This window comes from Manacus candei, unplaced genomic scaffold (genome assembly GCF_025592945.1).
Source record: "Manacus candei isolate 608988 ecotype Guabito, Panama unplaced genomic scaffold, ASM2559294v1 h1tg000014l, whole genome shotgun sequence".
NCBI classification, from domain to species: Eukaryota; Metazoa; Chordata; class Aves; order Passeriformes; family Pipridae; genus Manacus; species Manacus candei.
This window is the reverse complement of record NW_026138062.1, coordinates 36986066-37003890: the sequence shown is the minus strand read 5'-3', so window position 1 is coordinate 37003890 and position 17825 is coordinate 36986066. Positions and strand designations below refer to the sequence as shown.

General features: G+C 36.1%; 1 protein-coding gene across 12 annotated transcripts in view; it reads left to right on the top strand.

Annotated features, from left to right (window-relative positions):
• The window catches only part of ZMYM2 (zinc finger MYM-type containing 2), an 86678-nt gene that overhangs the window by 15690 nt on the left and 53163 nt on the right, over positions 1–17825 (top strand). For 6 of the 12 annotated variants that reach the window (XM_051779094.1, XM_051779102.1, XM_051779091.1 and 3 more), the window contains 5 exons: positions 4927–5042; positions 6276–7135; positions 11491–11776; positions 15029–15194; positions 16034–16246. In XM_051779094.1, the coding sequence (XP_051635054.1) occupies positions 6286–7135; positions 11491–11776; positions 15029–15194; positions 16034–16246 (1515 nt within the window). In that variant the 5' untranslated portion in view covers positions 4927–5042; positions 6276–6285. The remainder of the gene's footprint in view (positions 1–4926; positions 5043–6275; positions 7136–11490; positions 11777–15028; positions 15195–16033; positions 16247–17825) is intronic. The other 6 variants (XM_051779097.1, XM_051779099.1, XM_051779101.1 and 3 more) reach the window with 5 other exon arrangements.

Here is a 17825-nt window from a genome sequence, read left to right as displayed (position 1 = left end):
TCATTCATAATAGATTATTAAAGCTACTAAATTATTTCACAGGGCACCTTTTTGTTCTTATAGGACACTGGGCAACTCTATCTTCTATGTATTTTTTTTATTCTTGCAGATTTAGCGTGTTCAGTTGTTTTTCTTTCAATGATAAGTCTTTTCCTTTAGTATAAATTGTTTGTGGAACTTGTCTGTTTTTCCCTTTCTCTGAAAAGGGACTGACCTGAACATCTCATGATAAGCAAGATGCTGGTGAACTATGTTTTTTATATAGTGACAAATATATTCTGTTTTGTTCATGATTGTTCTTTTATTTTGTTTTTCCTCTTTGGTTGTTGATGATTGAGTACCTTTGATTTGAAAGAGTGAGAGAATTGCAACTTGGATCTTAAATTGTTATGTCTGTAGTTGCCCTTTGCTCCCTGTTCATTACCTTGTGTTTATCACTAGTAATTTTGCCTGTGACACTGTCCAAGCATTCAGCACTGTGATATCCTTTTGTAGTTTTTTACAATCAGTTTCTGTTTTCAGCTGCTGTGAATAAGTCTGTGTAATTAGGAAGCACTCACATTGGGAATCTCTGTCTCTTGGTTGACTTATGTATGTTGACCTATGTAATTTTATTTTGGAACCCTTCTGGTAACTTTGCTTTATTGTGATAACAGCAAACAAGACATGATATTTTTCTCTTTAAATAATTACTAATCCCCCAGAGAACCCTTTCTCAAATCTTTATTATAGATAGTTTCCACTGCAGTCCAGTGAGGACAGTGTTTGAATGCCTTTTGGAAGACTTACGTGGTGTATACCGGTTTAATCAGGGTTGGTATGTGAACCCTTCAAAAGATGTCTGCAGTAGTCCTGTGAGATGTTACCTTTGCTTTGCAAAAGCTATGTTAGTTCCCTTCTCCTTTTTTTAATTTATTCAGCTGTAGTTTCTATTAGTTAATCTACTGATAGAAATAGGATTGTAGTCTGGGTAATTGTTCTCACGTTCTGCTTAAGTAATTGATTGCAGATACTGAAATAAAAAATTGCTTCCTGTCTTTAGAAATCTTAAGTGACTGCCACGTGGCCCTAGTGATTTGTTCTAAAATCCTCTGGTGTTAGCACTTTGTGACATTTTTTTCTCTGGCCTGACCCCTAGAAAGAGAGTTTAAGATATAGTCTTTCCTGATCTTTTCCTTACTGAACATCAATGCAAAGAGTTTATTCTGTGTTTTCAGCAGTGGTTCAGGCTTCTTGAGTATTCTTTAGGAAAATTTTACTGTTTGTAAAATTGACAAGAATTGGCATTTTAGACAAACTGTTGCTCTGACATAGCTCAGTAGCCTGTCTTTAACCACATCTAGCAAAAGATAAATAGGGCAAATGTATATGAAATATACTCCCCCAGTACAATTCCAGCATCTTTGCAGGTCAGAGACTTCCTGATAACAGTCTTTATAGTGTTTTTGGGGTCTTTTTAGACTGGTTGTATACTTAAAACAGTGAGTTTTTTAAAACGCCTTTGTGCTCTTGAGCTTTTTGTTCTAGCTGCTCCATTTCTGTTCCTTGTGCTTAGGTTGTTCTCCTTTCTGAAGTCAGATGTTGAAGTAATGAGTTTTTTTTATTTTTAATTTTTTTTTTATTCCCCTGGGAATTTAAATACGCTTTCAGGAGTGCTGTCTGGGTAATTACATGTTGAACATATGTGAACTATGGCTCAGAGTTAGACGGGGAGTTGTTTTTCCTTCTGTCTTCTGTTTTGTCTTCTAACTGGTTGCAGTTGGCTGTGCTGTAAAAATTTGTCCCCGTGGTTCAATAATGAGTTGGTTTGGGGTTTTGGGGGGGTGGGTTTTTTTCCCATTTTTTGGATCTGCCGTTTGCCCTCTTCCCGTGGTCTGTACAACGGTAGCTGAAATCTTCAGTTCTGGCTTTGCTGTTCCCATTATCTCACATGTCCTGTCACCACTGAATGGAAGCGACTGATAGTACACCATTGATATGCTGTTTCTGCTAGTTTGGATGTGGAATTTAAATGTAGCACAGTACCTGTTGAGGTAAATAATTTGGTTACGATCCTGTGCTTTCCTTGGAGAAAGTAGTGTTCTTTTGCTGGGGCAAATGAGTCCCTTTCTTCTTGTTCCTGTATTTGTATCTTAGTGTAATACTGTCTCCTAAATTTTATTCATCTGTTCACATTTGAAGATGTCTGAGTTATGTATTATCTTGAAAGTAGTCTTCAAGATTTTCTTTTTTTATTTTTAGGCTTACAACCTTTTTATGGAAGCAGTTATACATGCTGGTCCTACTTTGGATGTCTTTTTCAAGTGCTCTATATTGGTGGAACTGTAGTTTAAGATGGATTTCAGTGATTCCTTTTGATTTTTGTATCCTTGCTCCAAGTGTACATAACCATGACTGTGCTCTTCTGCCACCTTCATTCTGGGTGTTACTAATGGCACTTGGTAAAGGCATTTAAATTCCAGTTTCTGCTTTTGTTAAAGTGGAGTTGATTTTTTTTTTTTTTAGGTAGTCATACACCCCACCTCAATTTCTGCAATTCATGATATATTTAATTGTTATCATTCAGCAATGGAGTTAAGACTTGACCTGAGTGTTACCTGGCTGACTGTCTTAAGAGCTGTAGCAGTTGCCATCCTTCTAAACAAGAGCCTGCATTTTGCCTTTTATTTATTTGAGAAATTAAACCTTGAATATAGCAGTGGGGTTGTAAATTATTTCAGCATAAAGACTTGTACAGGTGAGTGATGTAGCCTAATTTAAGAGGGACGTACAAGGCATAGTTCAGGAAGGGCTGTTGTATATTGGCAGTGCCTCTGTTTCTGTCTAGATGAAATTTTGCTGCCTGTGCAGCAGCAGAAAGCCTTGTGCTTATTCTGCAGCAGTACTGAACATGCATTTTCTGCAGACCAGGTCTCACTACTTGGTGGTTTTGTTGGTTTTTGTTTGTTTTTCTTCCAAAATCTCACCGCTCATTCAGTGATCAGTCTAATCAATCTTACAGGTTCTAATAGTTGTATTTCTGTTGTTAAGCATCTTTTGCAGTTGCCAGTTGTAAGGTGTGAGTTTTTTCCTAGTTTCCCATTCTAAACCTCCTCTTTTTCACTCTCTAAATCGTTCTTTTTTTTGGTAGTTTTTAATTTAGAAATACTGACTGTGGCATTGGCTTTGTGGTTTTTGTGTTTCTCCTTGCTACTAGCACATTTAGAAAGTAAGCTACCTGATTTTGCACATTTTTTGAAAAATAATTCTGATTTTATGGGTAATTTTGTTGCAGAGGAAGGAACTATTTGCAAGGAAATATATGCAGATTTGGCTTATGATAAATGCAGTAACACTTAAGCACACAAACTTTTTTTATTTTTGTAATATCTAACAATACAGGTATTTAAAACCTTTCTAAGAGCTTTGCAGAAAAAGAATTAGGTTTAGGCAAAAATATACATGTTTTGGATCTTAACTTGGCTACATATTATGTGTGTGTACTGTAATACAGACCAAGTCTGTCTTTCTGCTAAGGATTTGTAAAAATAGGAATAGCAAATGTTTGAGTCAGGCCTGAAGTATACTCTTGGCATAGTCTCATTTTTTTCTTCACTCCTATCTGTTCAGGTGTATTTAAAACCTTATTAAAAGCTTTATGTGCCTGTGATGCTTTTGTCCTTGTAGAGAAAGAAAATACATGAAATAAACCTGTGAAACTAAGAATTGAATTAATTCTTTTCAACAAAAGCTGAGATGCAGGAAAATCTAACTTTAAATTACTCAGCCCTAGAGGGAAAAAGTAAGATACCTGAAAGAGAATATTGGATTAAATTAATCTTCAGTGTAACTGACTGATTTCCAGGGAGGTACAAGCCAACTGCATTGATAATGCAATTTTTTGTAAGAAAACCTCTTTCATTCCAATTCAATGTTACCTTTATTGCAGTTCAAATGCTATTACATAATGGTATTTGGCTGTAAGGCTAACATAGGAAGGAATTAAAAGGTGGTCGCCTCTCTTTTGGATTAATCGGGTTCACAGCTTTCCTGCCCTCCCTGCTCCTGCTCAGCTAATGGACAAGAGGGCTTGTATAATGTTGTAAATGTGTAGAAGAGTATTTGAGCTTTATTCCTCTGGGCATTTTTACTGTCCGGGGATTTTAAGGGCTGTCCAAACAGTAGATTACTACACAAGTTGATACTCTCTCTTTTAAAAATGCTGCCTACTCTGGGAAGCCTAATGACTATTATAAAACCTGGAGAATAAATAGTGGCTTGAACTTTGAACATTTTCAGTCTCATGTGAATAATCATATGTGTTAATATAAGCTATGGATGCCTGAATTTGTGCTAAGCATCACTGCAGTGCATATATACAACCTGAAAATTATTAGCAATGTAAGGTTTATATTGCGTTGTAGGCCAGATTTATAATGTATGTTCTATAATTTTCCTTTTATATCTTAATTTTAGCATAGTATATTGTCCTGCAAGCAGCAAGGAGGTTGACCCAATAGAAAGGAAAGAAATGTAACTGCTCAGATTTTTTATTCTCAGTTTACTTGAACCATTTATTTCCTTAATACTGTATTAGAGATATACTTCTTAATTCTAGCGTTTGATTACTTAATTGCAGTTATGTCTGTCTGTCTTTTACCAAACATGGTAGTTTTTCTCTCTGTCTATAAAGCATCAAACAAAGGATTCTCAAAGTGTGATGTGAGAGTAGAAAATCTCTAACAGTCCTGTTGCTGCTTGACTCACAGCAATAATTGAAGAGGCTCATGTTCTCTTTAACTTTGTAGGATGATAGTACTGAAAGTCGGGTTTTAACTTCAACTATAAGTTTAGAAGGAAGTCAGTTTAAGAAACATAGTTGGTAGATGAGGCTTGAGATGAAGAAACCATTTTGAATAGCTAATATTTGTTTTAACCCTTTTTCAGAACACACTACTTTTGTGAAAGGCAGCAAATTGGTGCAAGAGCAGTTTCCCCACAGGAAATAAAAGCACTTGGAGCAACTTATTAAGGTAAACAGATTGCAGTGGATTTCTGGATGGGTAAGTATTGATGAGCAGGGCATTTCTTCTTCTTGTATTTGCTTTCCTGCATAAAGATTTTATTAAAAAGCACAGAAAGCTACTTCTAGCCTTTCACAAAAGCATAGTGATGACACACATCAGTGTATACTCCAAGACATACCCAAATTATAACACAAGTATGTCTGTATTTTTCTTGTCATATAAATCAAGTACAATTTAACTTACTGATTTTTAATACAGATGTTTTTTAGAGTGATCTCAGGTCCTTTAGCTTCAATTATATCCATCTTGACTTTTATAATTTTTTTTAATTCATGGTAGAATTGACAGTTATGAAGAACAGATTCCCCAAACTGAGCAATTACTAAAGGCAAACAAAACCCTCCAGGCAAAGTAGCTGTTAGGAAGGAACCTGAATAAGCATCACTTGCTGTTAAAAGAGAGGAAGTTACTGAAAGTTGCAGTAGAACATGACTTAGTGAGTCGTGGACTTCAAATGAGCTACCAGTGGTAGTGGCTACAAATGAACGGTTGCTATCCACTTTCTGCTGCTCAATAATGTGTCTATTCCTGTCATGTGCAATGGTTTCGTATATCCCTTCCTTGTTCCATTTGTCTTGGGGCTACCTAAGGACCTTTGGCAGTGTGTAGTTGGAGGAAAATCAGTTCAATTTCAAAGTTGTTAATATAAAGAAAGATGTTGCCTTGTTTTTTTTTTTTTTTTTGCTAGGCACTTGGATATGTACTTCAGCCTTTTATCATCTCATTGTATTTATATTGAAACTGTAACATTTCTAATAGGAATGAAATTCAGTAGGAATTCAGATTTTCTTTCTGCATGTCTGACTTTTGATCATGCTTTGCAGTCTAGCAAAAGCAGTGTTAAAGGCTCATTTTGTGCTCATGTGGTGTGGGAAAGGGACTGAGATATCAGGATAATGTAATAAATTCCATCAAAAATTTTATTCCTATGTATGTATTGCTAAACATAACGATGTTTAGCTATTGTGTGTGAAATGTTAGTTATGGCAGTATTTTTTTGCTAGTATAGGATTAGAAAATAAGTGAATGTTAAGACATTCAAAGAAAAGCATAGAAAAACTTTGGTTTTGTCTTTACATTATCTCAGGAAAAATAAAGTAAAAGTTGGAACTATTAATTCTGTAGTTATTTTTAATAACTGTTGTTGTTAAGTTGTATCTTACTCTGAAATTTGATGTGGTTTTTCTTGCTTTGTTTTTCTTCAAACAGCAGATCTGGAATGGACACAAGTCCTCTGGGAGGATTAGACCTGTCTGAATATACTCCTAGTCTGCTAGGGAATACCACCATGGCAGCAGGTCTTGCAAATGTAGGAAATACATTTGGAGGGCCACAGAGTTCTTTAGTTTCTAGACCTAATAAATTCCAAAACTCGCCTATAGAAGATGATGATGATGTAGTTTTTATTGAACCTATACAACCTCCGCAAAATTCTACGTCACTGGTGGCAGATCAAAGGAACACTGCATTTACATCATCCAAAAATGAAGAACTTCAAGGGAATGATTGCAAGATGCTTTCTCCTCCAAAAGACTTAAATTCTCAAAAGGGGAGTATAAGTGAAACTATTATTATAGACGATGAAGAAGATATTGAAACAAATCAAGGACAAGAGAAGAATGCTTCCAGTTTTAATGAACGAAGACTTCCAGAGTGTAAAAATAGAACCAACGAAATGGAATTCTCAGCTTCCAGTTTTTCAAGAAGTAAGGTAAATTCAGGAATAGATAATAGTGGTATAACCACAGAACCAGACTCTGAAATTCAGATTGCTAATGTTACTACATTAGAAACAGGTGCTTTGAGGTCTGTCAGTGACGGTCATTTAGAAAATACTGAAGGGCATGACATGAACTTAATGATTACACATGTAACGTCACTGCAGAATGCCAGCTTGGGAGATGTATCTAACGGACTGCAGTCAAGTAATTTTGGTGTTAATTTGCAAACATACACCCCATCTTTGACTTCACAGACCAAGACTGGTGTAGGACCTTTCAATCCTGGTAGAATGAATGTGGCTGGAGATGTATTTCAAAATGGGGAATCTGTGACTCATCATAATCCTGGTAAGTTGCAATTTTGAATGTTTCCTTAAAAGCTGAAAATAAATTGTGAAATATTTATAGAATATTTGATTAAAGTATTTTAGCAGTGTCACTGCTTAGTCTTTTATCCAGTACTGAACAGGCTGCCCAAGGAAGCTTGTTGAGTCTCCTGCCCTGGAGGTATTTAAAAAAGGTATAGATCTGATGCTTGCGACATGGTCTAGTGGTGGACTTGGCAGTGCTGGGTTATGGTTGGACTTGATGATCTTAAGTGTGTTTTCCAACCTAAATAATTTTATGATTATATATGTGGTTTGGAAGATTTCTTCAGGTTCAGTGTTAGTCTGTTCCTCTTGGCTAAGTACCTCCACTGTATATGAAGCAGCAGGTGCGTAACAGCAAAACTTCTGTGTAATGCATTAATTTAGAACCTAATGTCCTCAGTAAGCATTGCAGTACATTTGATAGAGTGGTTTGGGTTGGAAGGGACATATAAAGATCACCTAATCCAACCACCCTGCCATGGGCAGGGACATCATTCACTGGATGAGGTTGTTTAAAGTCCCATCCAACCTGACCTTGAACACTTTTCAGGGATGGGCCATCCACAGCTTCTCTGGGTAACCCATTCCAGTGTCTTGCCATCTTGCCACCTTCATGTAAAAAATTTATTCCACATGTCCAATGTAAACATACCCTCTTTCAATTTAAAGGCATTGCCTCTTGCCCTGTTACTACAGGGCTTGTTAAAAAGTCTCCATCTTTTTTTATAAGCCCCCTTTATATGTTGAAAGGCTGCAATAGGGTCTCCACAGTCTTCTCTTTTCCAGACTGAGCAACTCCAAACTCTTTGCCTTTCTTCGCAGGAGCAGTGTTCCAGCCTTCTGTCACTTTTTATGTTCCTCCTCTACCTGCTTTAACAGGCTCATTTCTGTCTTGTACAGGGGACCCCAGAGCTGGATGCAATACTCTAGGTGGGGTCTCACCAGAGCAGAGAAGTGGGACAGAATCACCTGGAAGCACCCTGGTGGCTCACGTTCAGTTTTTCATCTACCAGTGTTCCCAGGTCCTTCTCTGCAGGCCTGCCTTCAATCCATTCAGCCCCCAGTTTGTATTGATATTGAGGCTTACCCTGATGGAGAGGAAAGACCTTGCACTCGGTCTTGTTGAGCTTTATGATGTTCACATGGGCTCATTCCTCAAGGCTGTTGAGGTCCCTCTGCATGGCATCCTATCCTTCTGGTTTATCAGCTGCACCACTCAGCTTGGTGTCTGCAGTAAATCTGCTGAGGGTGTGCTTAATCTCACTGTCTGTGCTGTTGAAGTTACTAAATAGTATCAGTCCCAGTACGGAGCCCAGAGGGACACAGCTTGTCACTGGTTTCTACTTGGACATCGAGCCATTAACTGTGATTCTTTGGATGCAGTTATCCGGCCAATTCCTTGTCCGTCAAATCTGTATGTCTCTAATTTAGCAGCAAGAATGTTGTGGGGGACCACGTCAAAGATCTTGGAGAAGTCCAGGTAGATGAACAGAAGTCCATGTAGATGAGTTTCACATGCTTTGGACTGGAACTTGGGTTTTGTTTCTCTCAATAGAGTCTAGTTTTTGTGCTTCAAAAATGCTTCAGAAACAGAGCCAACACCTAAATTGAGAATGCATTTCAGAATTGCCCTGATCTGAACCAGGTTATTAACGCAAATGTTTTGAGCTGTGTACCTCTGTAAAACTTCAGTACTATGTTCTTCTCCACCTCTGCCCCAAGTTGTAATGACACATTTCTTTCAACTCGTTTAAAAGATGTCATTTTTGCAAGACGGCTCTGGAAATAAATGGTACAAATGAGAATAAGGAATAATTGTATAGCAGTTTAGAGCAGGAATGAATAAGAAAAAATGAGAACAACCTGAAAAGCCGTTGTGGTAAGAAGTTGAACGTGAAACTGTATAGCCTCATAAACTTGGCCAATAAAGTATTGCAGGTAGGAACATGAAGGATGAAGACATAAGGCAGTGAGGCATGGAAACTCATCAGCAATCAGCAAAGGAAGTGTGATACACCTTCTCAGTTCAAGGACATGAAAACCAGATTTTACAGATCTTTGCAGAGAATCTAAAGCGGAGGAGGTAACATGGTTGAGAAGTGAGATGTGAAAATAAGGCATAATATAAAAATGAATATTTTCTTTTGGTGTGTTTGTGGAAGAAGAAATGCAACAAAATGTCAGGGATGACCATTTGAAGCCTTAAGAAACTAAGGAATAATTGAAGTAGTCTTAATGAGGTACTAGAAAGTCATGGTGAAAGCTTCAAACCCAAATGAGTCCAGCAAACTCCAGTTTTCATGAGTTGCAGTTGAGCACTACTGGAATTACAAGCAGATATAACTCTACTGCACATGCTGTGCATTCCTGATAAGAGAGACAATGTGCTTTCACTTGAAATCTGTGAGAAAGGTAGAGAATCTCAAAATACTTTGAGGTGTTAAGGTGCTATAAATATATCTGAAGTAGTAGATGTATAGAAAAGTTTGAAGAGGGCACTCAAGTGAATTTTAACTTTAAGCACTGTGGTAGCTTGTCTTAGTTTGTCAGTAAGGATACTCATGCTTTCCAAAGTAAGCCTCTTTAAAGAGAAATGTGTTTTGTTTTGTGACCTTTTCCTCTTCCCCTCACCTCTTTATTCCAGCTCTTCTCTTTACCCTCAAGCATTACAATGGCTGAATTCCTAACTTGTCTTACATGTCTGAGAATTAGGACATCCTTGACAGCTACAAAGTCACACCAGAAAATTATCTTTTACCTGCTAATGAATGTATGTTTTTTGTTTCACTGACAAGGGTTCTTGGAACTTTGTCCCTAAAATGAATTTTAAAGTAACACATCAGAGTATGTTGTTAATAAAACCTTTGGGGAAAGAAAGAACTTCAGAAAATAATATGAGGAAAGGATACCTTCTTCTTAATGAACAATTATGGACTAAGATAATGTTCCTTAAGAAGGGGGTATAGTCAGTCACTGACGTCTGTAGGTTGAGGGTTTTGTTATCTCAAGTCATAGAATTTAAAATCATCTTTCTTATGTTTGGGTATTAATACCAGTTGTAATAACAGTGCAGGAATACGCTGAATTACTGCAGTAAGACATTCAAGGCTGTAAGTCCCAAGTGCTGTGACACTATTTGGTATAACAGACATACTGTTGAGAATTTGTGTAAATGTTTTTTGTAATGCAAAATTGTTTTTATTCAGTTTTAATTCATGTTTTAGTAATGTTATATTATTAGCAGTCTTCAGAAGCTCAACATTCCTAAATTCTGGTGATAATTGTTTTGAATGAAAGCTCAAATTCCAGAGAAAAGTCTAGAAATGAAATTTTATTGGGGGATTTCTTTTTCCACCAGAACTGTATATTCTGCTCCAAGCCAAGATATGGAGCATGTAACTTAACATATGATCTTTCTAGATGTATTTCTTTTAGAGAAAATGTTTTGCTTACATTCTCCTTCTGCAAGTTACTTATGTAGCAGGTTATGCTAGAGAAGTTAGGGCAAAGATGACTTTGTTCCATGGTAACCTGTTTTCCAAAAATACAGATGGAAGACTAGTGCAGTCTGGAACACGGAGTCTTGGATTTATGTATTGCCAGAACTAAAGGAAATATTATTTTCTAGGTTCACTGATTTCTACTGAGGAAGACTTGAAACTCTCATGACCTTTCAAGTTTGCACATTAATTGGTATTCCTTGCATTGAAAAGGTTACTGAGAAAACCACAAACTTTTGCAGGAATCAGTGGCATGGATGCAGGTCTCAGATGTGGAGCTACTGTGTTTCACTCTATCTGCAGTATAGTTCTCTGGCTGTAGGCTGGACTAGGAAACCAGTATGGGGAACCCCAGTTCGAGGGTTTGTCACTAGTTATAGCTTTAGAACAAAGTAGCTAATGAAAATTTAAGACTTCAAGTTCTTACAAATTTGCAGAGTTTGTCTCAAACATTGGTTTAGACATTCCATGTTCTCTGTTGGTCTCTTTTTATCTTTTAATTGCAGTTGCTAACTGCAGTGTTGTTTTTCTGAAGATAAAATTGCCAGTTTGCAAACCCAGTCCAAGTGAATCAAAGTCTGCAAAACTTGTCACTAGATGTAAGATAGGACCATCCTGAAATTTGCTAATGTTCTGAACGGAGAAATAACAACGGAGAATGGTACCATCAAATGGGATTTTACTTTAAATCTGAATTGAAAATATCTTTCTTCTGTTAGTTCCAACAGAAAAATGATTTTTATGATCATACGTCTGTGAATGTTATTCTATATATATGTATGTACATTCTCTTCACTTACTTTTATTTTTGTTTGGGTTTTTTGTCTTGAAGATTCTTGGATATCTCAGTCAGCTTCCTTCCCTAGGAATCAGAAGCAACCAGGTGTGGATTCCTTGTCACCTGTAGCATCACTTCCTAAGCAAATTTTCCAGCCTTCTGCCCAGCAACAGCCTTCTAAACAGGTTAAAGTCACATGTGCGAACTGTAAAAAGCCTTTACAAAAGGGACAGACTGCATATCAGCGGAAAGGATCGGCTCACCTTTTTTGTTCTACTACCTGCCTCTCATCATTTTCACACAAACCCACTCCAAAGAAACTTTGTGTTATGTGCAGAAAGTGAGTTTTTTATTTTGTTTTACATTAGCAACTAAATCCAGTAATACTTGAGATACTCATGCATGTGTGAGAGTTGCTCCATTGATAATATAAAATCTGATTATATAAGTAGTTTATATAGTGTCACTTTAATGTTGTTTGGAAGTGTTGAATTCGCTGTGTCTGCTGTAGCAAAAAAAAAAAAATGTACCAACTTTTGAATTCAGAGCATGGGAAATTGTTGCATTAAAAGCCAGTACACTAAAAATAACTGTTGGGGTTTTTTAAGACAAGGTGTCCAATTATAGTATAACCTGTGACAAGATATACTTCATATCTGAAGTCCTTTATGGAAAAAGTGGACTCTGTGTTATGTAGAAAGCACTCATTTTGATAGATGAAGATACAAAATCAAGAGGCTTTAAAGGGAGGAGAAACTGATAATTGCAAGAAACTGGAAGAAGCTTGGGAGCTCTTCCAGTCTTGGCAGTATGGTGAGAGGAAAAGCCTTATGTTTTTGCCATAAGTGGGGCTATTATGGCAATTTTGTAGCTGGAGAAACCTTAAGTGGGCAGCACAGAGGGAGTGGCAAGCATACCTAGGAGTGGCTTATTCTAAGTTATGGCTTAGGTTTGACTAGTAATTTTTCACTATTTGCTAAACCTAAATTGCCAAAGAGAAGTCTTCTATAACTGTGTTCTTGTAGTGTTAAATGTACAAAATAGCTGTACTATCTTTTTCTTTCATTGTACTGATTACTGCACTTTCTCATGTTCTCAGTCTGGTACATGCTGTGGTGGCCCTGGTTAAAGGACAAATTCTTGCTGAACTAAAGAAGGCTTGCAGTAAAGACTGCCTTTGTTAATGTGTGCTTTGGGGAGTGTGGTCTTTGCTCAATCACAGATTTAAACTAGTGTAAAGGTTTTACTTCGGTGTGCAGTGGATTAATGGCTTGTAATCAGATGTAAACTACTGGTTTGTTTTTTTTTCCTTCGTGACACTCACTAAAAATAAAGTATAGAAAATTGTTGATATCCTGTGTATTCATACCTTAGTACACTAAAAACCTAGAAGATTTAACATATTGTATATTTTTTAAAATATGTGTAAAAGCTCAAATTCTCTGAACCCTTTCCTCTACAGGGCTAGTCAAAAGCAATCTCTACTCTTTCTGTTGGCATGTTATGTGTTTATACACTATTATTTTTTTAGAAGTAATTTGATGACTACCATGATCAACTAACTATGATAAAGTTATACTTAATCTGTGTATTGTAAGAGACTACATACAAAACTGCCCCAAATGAAAAGGTTTTATTTTAAATTATGAGTAATATACTTTATTTTTAAATAACCCCAAAAGCTGGAAATAGTTTTACTGTATTTAATTTCTAGACAACCTCTATGAAGTGACCTTTGGCAATTTCTGAGGTGATGTTGGTGTTTGCTTTTCCACTACTATGCTGTTTTTAGTTAATTACTGTTAAACAGAAGGTAGCATATGCATTAAATTGTTCTCTGTAGTGTGATTTCATTATGAAGCTCAGTCTTATTCACCTTTTTTTGCTACTGGGCAGTAGCACTCCAGGTACCATCCCCCATGCTTGCTTCTGTGTTCTTTTCCTACTAAAGAAAATGTAATGTCAGATTACAGTTCAGTGAAGGCTAAGAGGACTTCAGAAAATCCAGGAGATCTCGAATGTAGGTTGCATAGATGATAGTAGTTGTCAGGTCTTTTGGTTATCATGTCAGACTTTTGGAGGTTGTGCTTAGATGTATCTTTAAATACTTAGATTTCTTTGAAGTGGAGAAAGTAAAGCCTACAATAAATTTTTTAAAGAATTGTATAGCTCCATTTGAAAAGTCAAAATTCCTAGGTATTTTATTGTAGTCCACTTTTCTGAACTTTTGTAACTACATAAGAAGGAAGGTATAGGAATTACCTGGTGTTCTCCTTAGTGTTTATAGTTTTTACTGTCTTGTGTCACTCTTTGACTTGGCACTGGTCTCCTTTGGTGAAAGTTAGTATGTGCTTTTATACAAGTTAATAGCATGTGTAAGTCCTGGTGGAATCCTGCCAGAAGCCATAAGCTCCTCGGAGGTGGGAGCTCTGCCTTTGTTTTGCAGAACAGCAGAGATAGCACTCCCTAGTACAGATCTTACTTGCTTTCCAGAAAGTAAACCAAAATATGCTGACCTTGATGGAAGAAGGCAGGCTTGCAAGTGTTAATATCCAGGGGCGGTACAATTTTATTTTCAAAGGAGTCTGTCTAGGCAAGTGTATCTTTTTCTAGGTTTATTTCCCTCATCTTCATTATGGGGCTCATAGGTGTTGAGTGTCTTGGGCGTGTATTTTCCAGCTGGTGATCCAGATGTGCCCAGTCAATTTTTTTATATATTTTTACCAATGGCATTTCCTGTATGTCAATAATAGCGTTTTTTTTTCTTAGAAGGCAAAAGGGGAAGCTTTATTTCTTCTCCTTGCTACTTCTAATGTATGGTATGTGATAGTTTGGGATGGTATAAGTAAGTTTGGTTAGAAGGTTTGTTCAATTCCAAATTAGTTTTATTGATGGTTGGTTTTATGGTTTAATGCATTAAATTTACACAGTTTCATGGGCAACTGCATGAACTGTTGAGGTGCTGTGGAACTTTAATGGTGGAATTAACTTTTTTAAATTTTAAATTGCAAAACTTTAGGACAAGTTTGTGGTAGCGTTTTAAGCTTTTTGGTTGTATTTATAAGTTTCAGAAATATGAGAAAACAAGTCTCTCTCTCCTTCTCATCTTATCCTGAGATTAATACTGGAAATGGTGGAGCTATGTAGAAGTAAAGACCATTTATTATTTTTTTACTATGAATCTTGAGTTTTTCATATGAAACTTAAGTATGTAACTTTTATGTAAAGTTAGAAAATGGCTTGTTCAAATTTGATGTTAATTTTTTTGTATAAAATTCAGTTTGACACAACTGCACCTAATGGTGCATTAATGTTCTTAGTTCTAGAATAATTTAATGGGGAAAAAATAACCCAAATCTAAAGAAAATAAAATAGGGTTTTGCACAGTAAAGACATACTTGCAGTACTTAGAGTAGTGTAAAAATATTGTTAAATTTAGTGTTCATCCTATCACTAACAACTGTACACTAAATAAACTTCTGAAATGTAAGCATTGAAAGGAAGAATGAATCTTATAACATATGAAGTGTTCTTGTTTAAATATATGTATGTATTTACACACAAGCCATGAATTCTTTTTTTTGTCTTTCAGAGATATAACAACAATGAAAGGTACCATAGTTGCTCAAGTAGATTCAAGTGAGTCTTTTCAGGAGTTTTGCAGTACATCATGTTTATCCTTCTATGAAGATAAACAGAATCCCTCAAAAGGAGCTTTGAATAAATCAAGATGCACTATCTGTGGTAAACTAACTGAGGTCTGATTGACTGTTTTTTTCCTCTTATCTTTCTCAATAATGACGTATTCACTTATATTCTGAAATAAGAGAACTGAAGATTTTAAATTTCCTTATTTTCAGTATTTTCATATGCTATGAGATATTAAGATATGCAGGCTTAATATTCATGAAGAGCAACTGAGAGAAGAAAGAATTCCAAGAGGTTAATATTTGATTTTTGTTTCAGAAACTTGAAGTGCCTTTTGCTGATAATGTGTTCTACTAGACATAGAATCTTGTAATTATAACCCAGATCTCCCAGTAGAAGAATCCTGTTGGAAAAAAGTCAAGATTTTACTGTATTACCTACTTCTTTTACTATATCTTTGGAAAGATAATGCAGATGGTTGTTGAAATCTGTAGAACATGTGTACTTTTCGAATTCTTGTGAACGTGTTTATTTACTCTTGGTGCCGTTACCTAGCCCACCATAGTTTAGACTAGTGCTTTACACAGCATATGTGTCTGACCAGTCTTCATATGCTGTGTTGTTAGCCTGCAAATTGACCATTTTATAAAATCACATAAATTGACCTGCTGTAACATGCAGTGACTACATCCTTCCCTGTGGTCTTTCCTTATAGGCTAAAGAGCAGATGGGTCCAAGATTTTTTTCATAGAACTTTGGAGACAACAGAGGCACCCATTCCTATTTCTAGATTTCATGGTCATTTCAAGCATCTCTGTTCTTAAATAGTGAGCTAGTATAATCTGGTTTTAGTTATTGTACTAGAATGTAAGACTTCTGGCTAGTCTACTAGTTTCAGGCAACTTTGTGCTTGTGTGGTGATAGAATAATTTTTATTTTTATTTTTTAGATTCGTCATGAAGTTAGCTTTAAAAATATGACTCATAAGCTGTGCAGTGACCATTGCTTCAATAGATACAGGATGGCAAATGGTTTAATAATGAATTGCTGTGAGCACTGTGGGGAGTATTTGCCCAGTAAAGGAGCTGGAAACAATGTTCTTACTATTGATGGTCAACAAAAAAGATTCTGCTGTCAGAACTGCGTTGGTGAATACAAGCAGGTAATTATTTCTTTATCTACAAATTAGAATTAGATAAACATTAATACTTCTTAAGTTTATCCTGCTACTAATAACATAGTTTTACTTCTCATGAGAAAACATAAGTAACAAAGACTTCCAAAAATGAAATTAGTGCCAATGAGGGCAAAGTAGCTGCAATGCAACTTTTACTACTGTTTTTTTTAATGTTACTGTAATAGCGATACCTGTTTGTTATTAATGAAAATATAACTGAAATTAAAGTTTCTGTTAATAACTTTTATTTCTTTCTAATGGGTGTATCTGAAGTGTATTAATAGCAAGCACAACACAGGGGCTTACTGGTCCTTAAGTTCTTTTTTTAGATATAAAAGCTCACTTGTATGCAGTTGAAACATTCAAAAATATGCAGAGCGTACAGGTTGGACATTGCTGCAAAAAGACTCTAACTGGTTACACTTTGGCTCTGTACTTGTACTGTCTAATCTCCACTGTACAGCATAGGATTAAAAAAAAATATTGTTACTCTCATCTTTCAATGTGTTAAATTTTCTGCCTTCATTTTCTTTACTTGGTTTGTTTTTAATTTATTCTTTAGATTGTTAAGATAGTAATAATTGTTGTGGTTAAAAATAATTCCAAATCAAGACAACAGATGCTGATGTCTTTTACATATTACAGAGCCATCTTAGTTCTGAAGCATCTTGCTAATGCTGGCTGGAAGGTTTAAATGTTAACCACAGCATTTACAGTATAATAGGATAGCTCTGAAATATTAAATATTTCTGGGGAGGATATGCCATTGGGGTATTCTAGTTTTTTTTGTTTGGGTTCTTTTGCTTGGTATGTTCTGTTCTGAGTTTATAGGGGTAGTGTTCTCAAATATCACAGTACTGTTTTACTTGCAAGAAATTTCTGTTTCTGATTTTGAAAATCAAACCTGAATATGTGAGTGGCCCCAGTGCTGCACATTGCATGGGGTTCTTTCTTCATCTCTTTCCATTTTTAAGAAACCAGTGGTCCAAGAGAAGAAGAGGCATCACAGTGCTTAATATTGCCTCGTGTATTTGTATTTTCTCATTGGACATTCAGTTCTGATGCTTTTGGGGATGGCTGTTCTTGTGTATATGCTACGTGTAAAGAGCAAATCTGGAAATGGTGTAACTGGAAACATAACATAAGCGTTATTCTTTTGTCACAGCTATGCCAAAAGGGACAGGATAGGTTTCCAAGATACTAAAAACATAGCCATGCCCAGAAGCCATGGAAAGACTTGAAGAAATATTGAATACTGTATCTTGAAGAAACAAAAAGGCCTGAGATTAACTGTGAACTTGAGACATTCCCACACAACCAATATAACATGCACTGCACGTGGAATATGAAGTGAACATGGAATTTTGAGAGGATGAATGATAAATTTATACTTAACTCTTAAAGACAGAATGTACTCTATTTGTTCGGATATATTGTTGTCTTTTCTGTTTACATATGTATTAGAGAATGAGAAGGATATGGGTAGCAAGTTGTATGTTCTGGTTTGATTTGGGGAGGAGGAGCAGTTTGCAGTACCAAGAACCTTCACAAGTAGTGTCGAGTA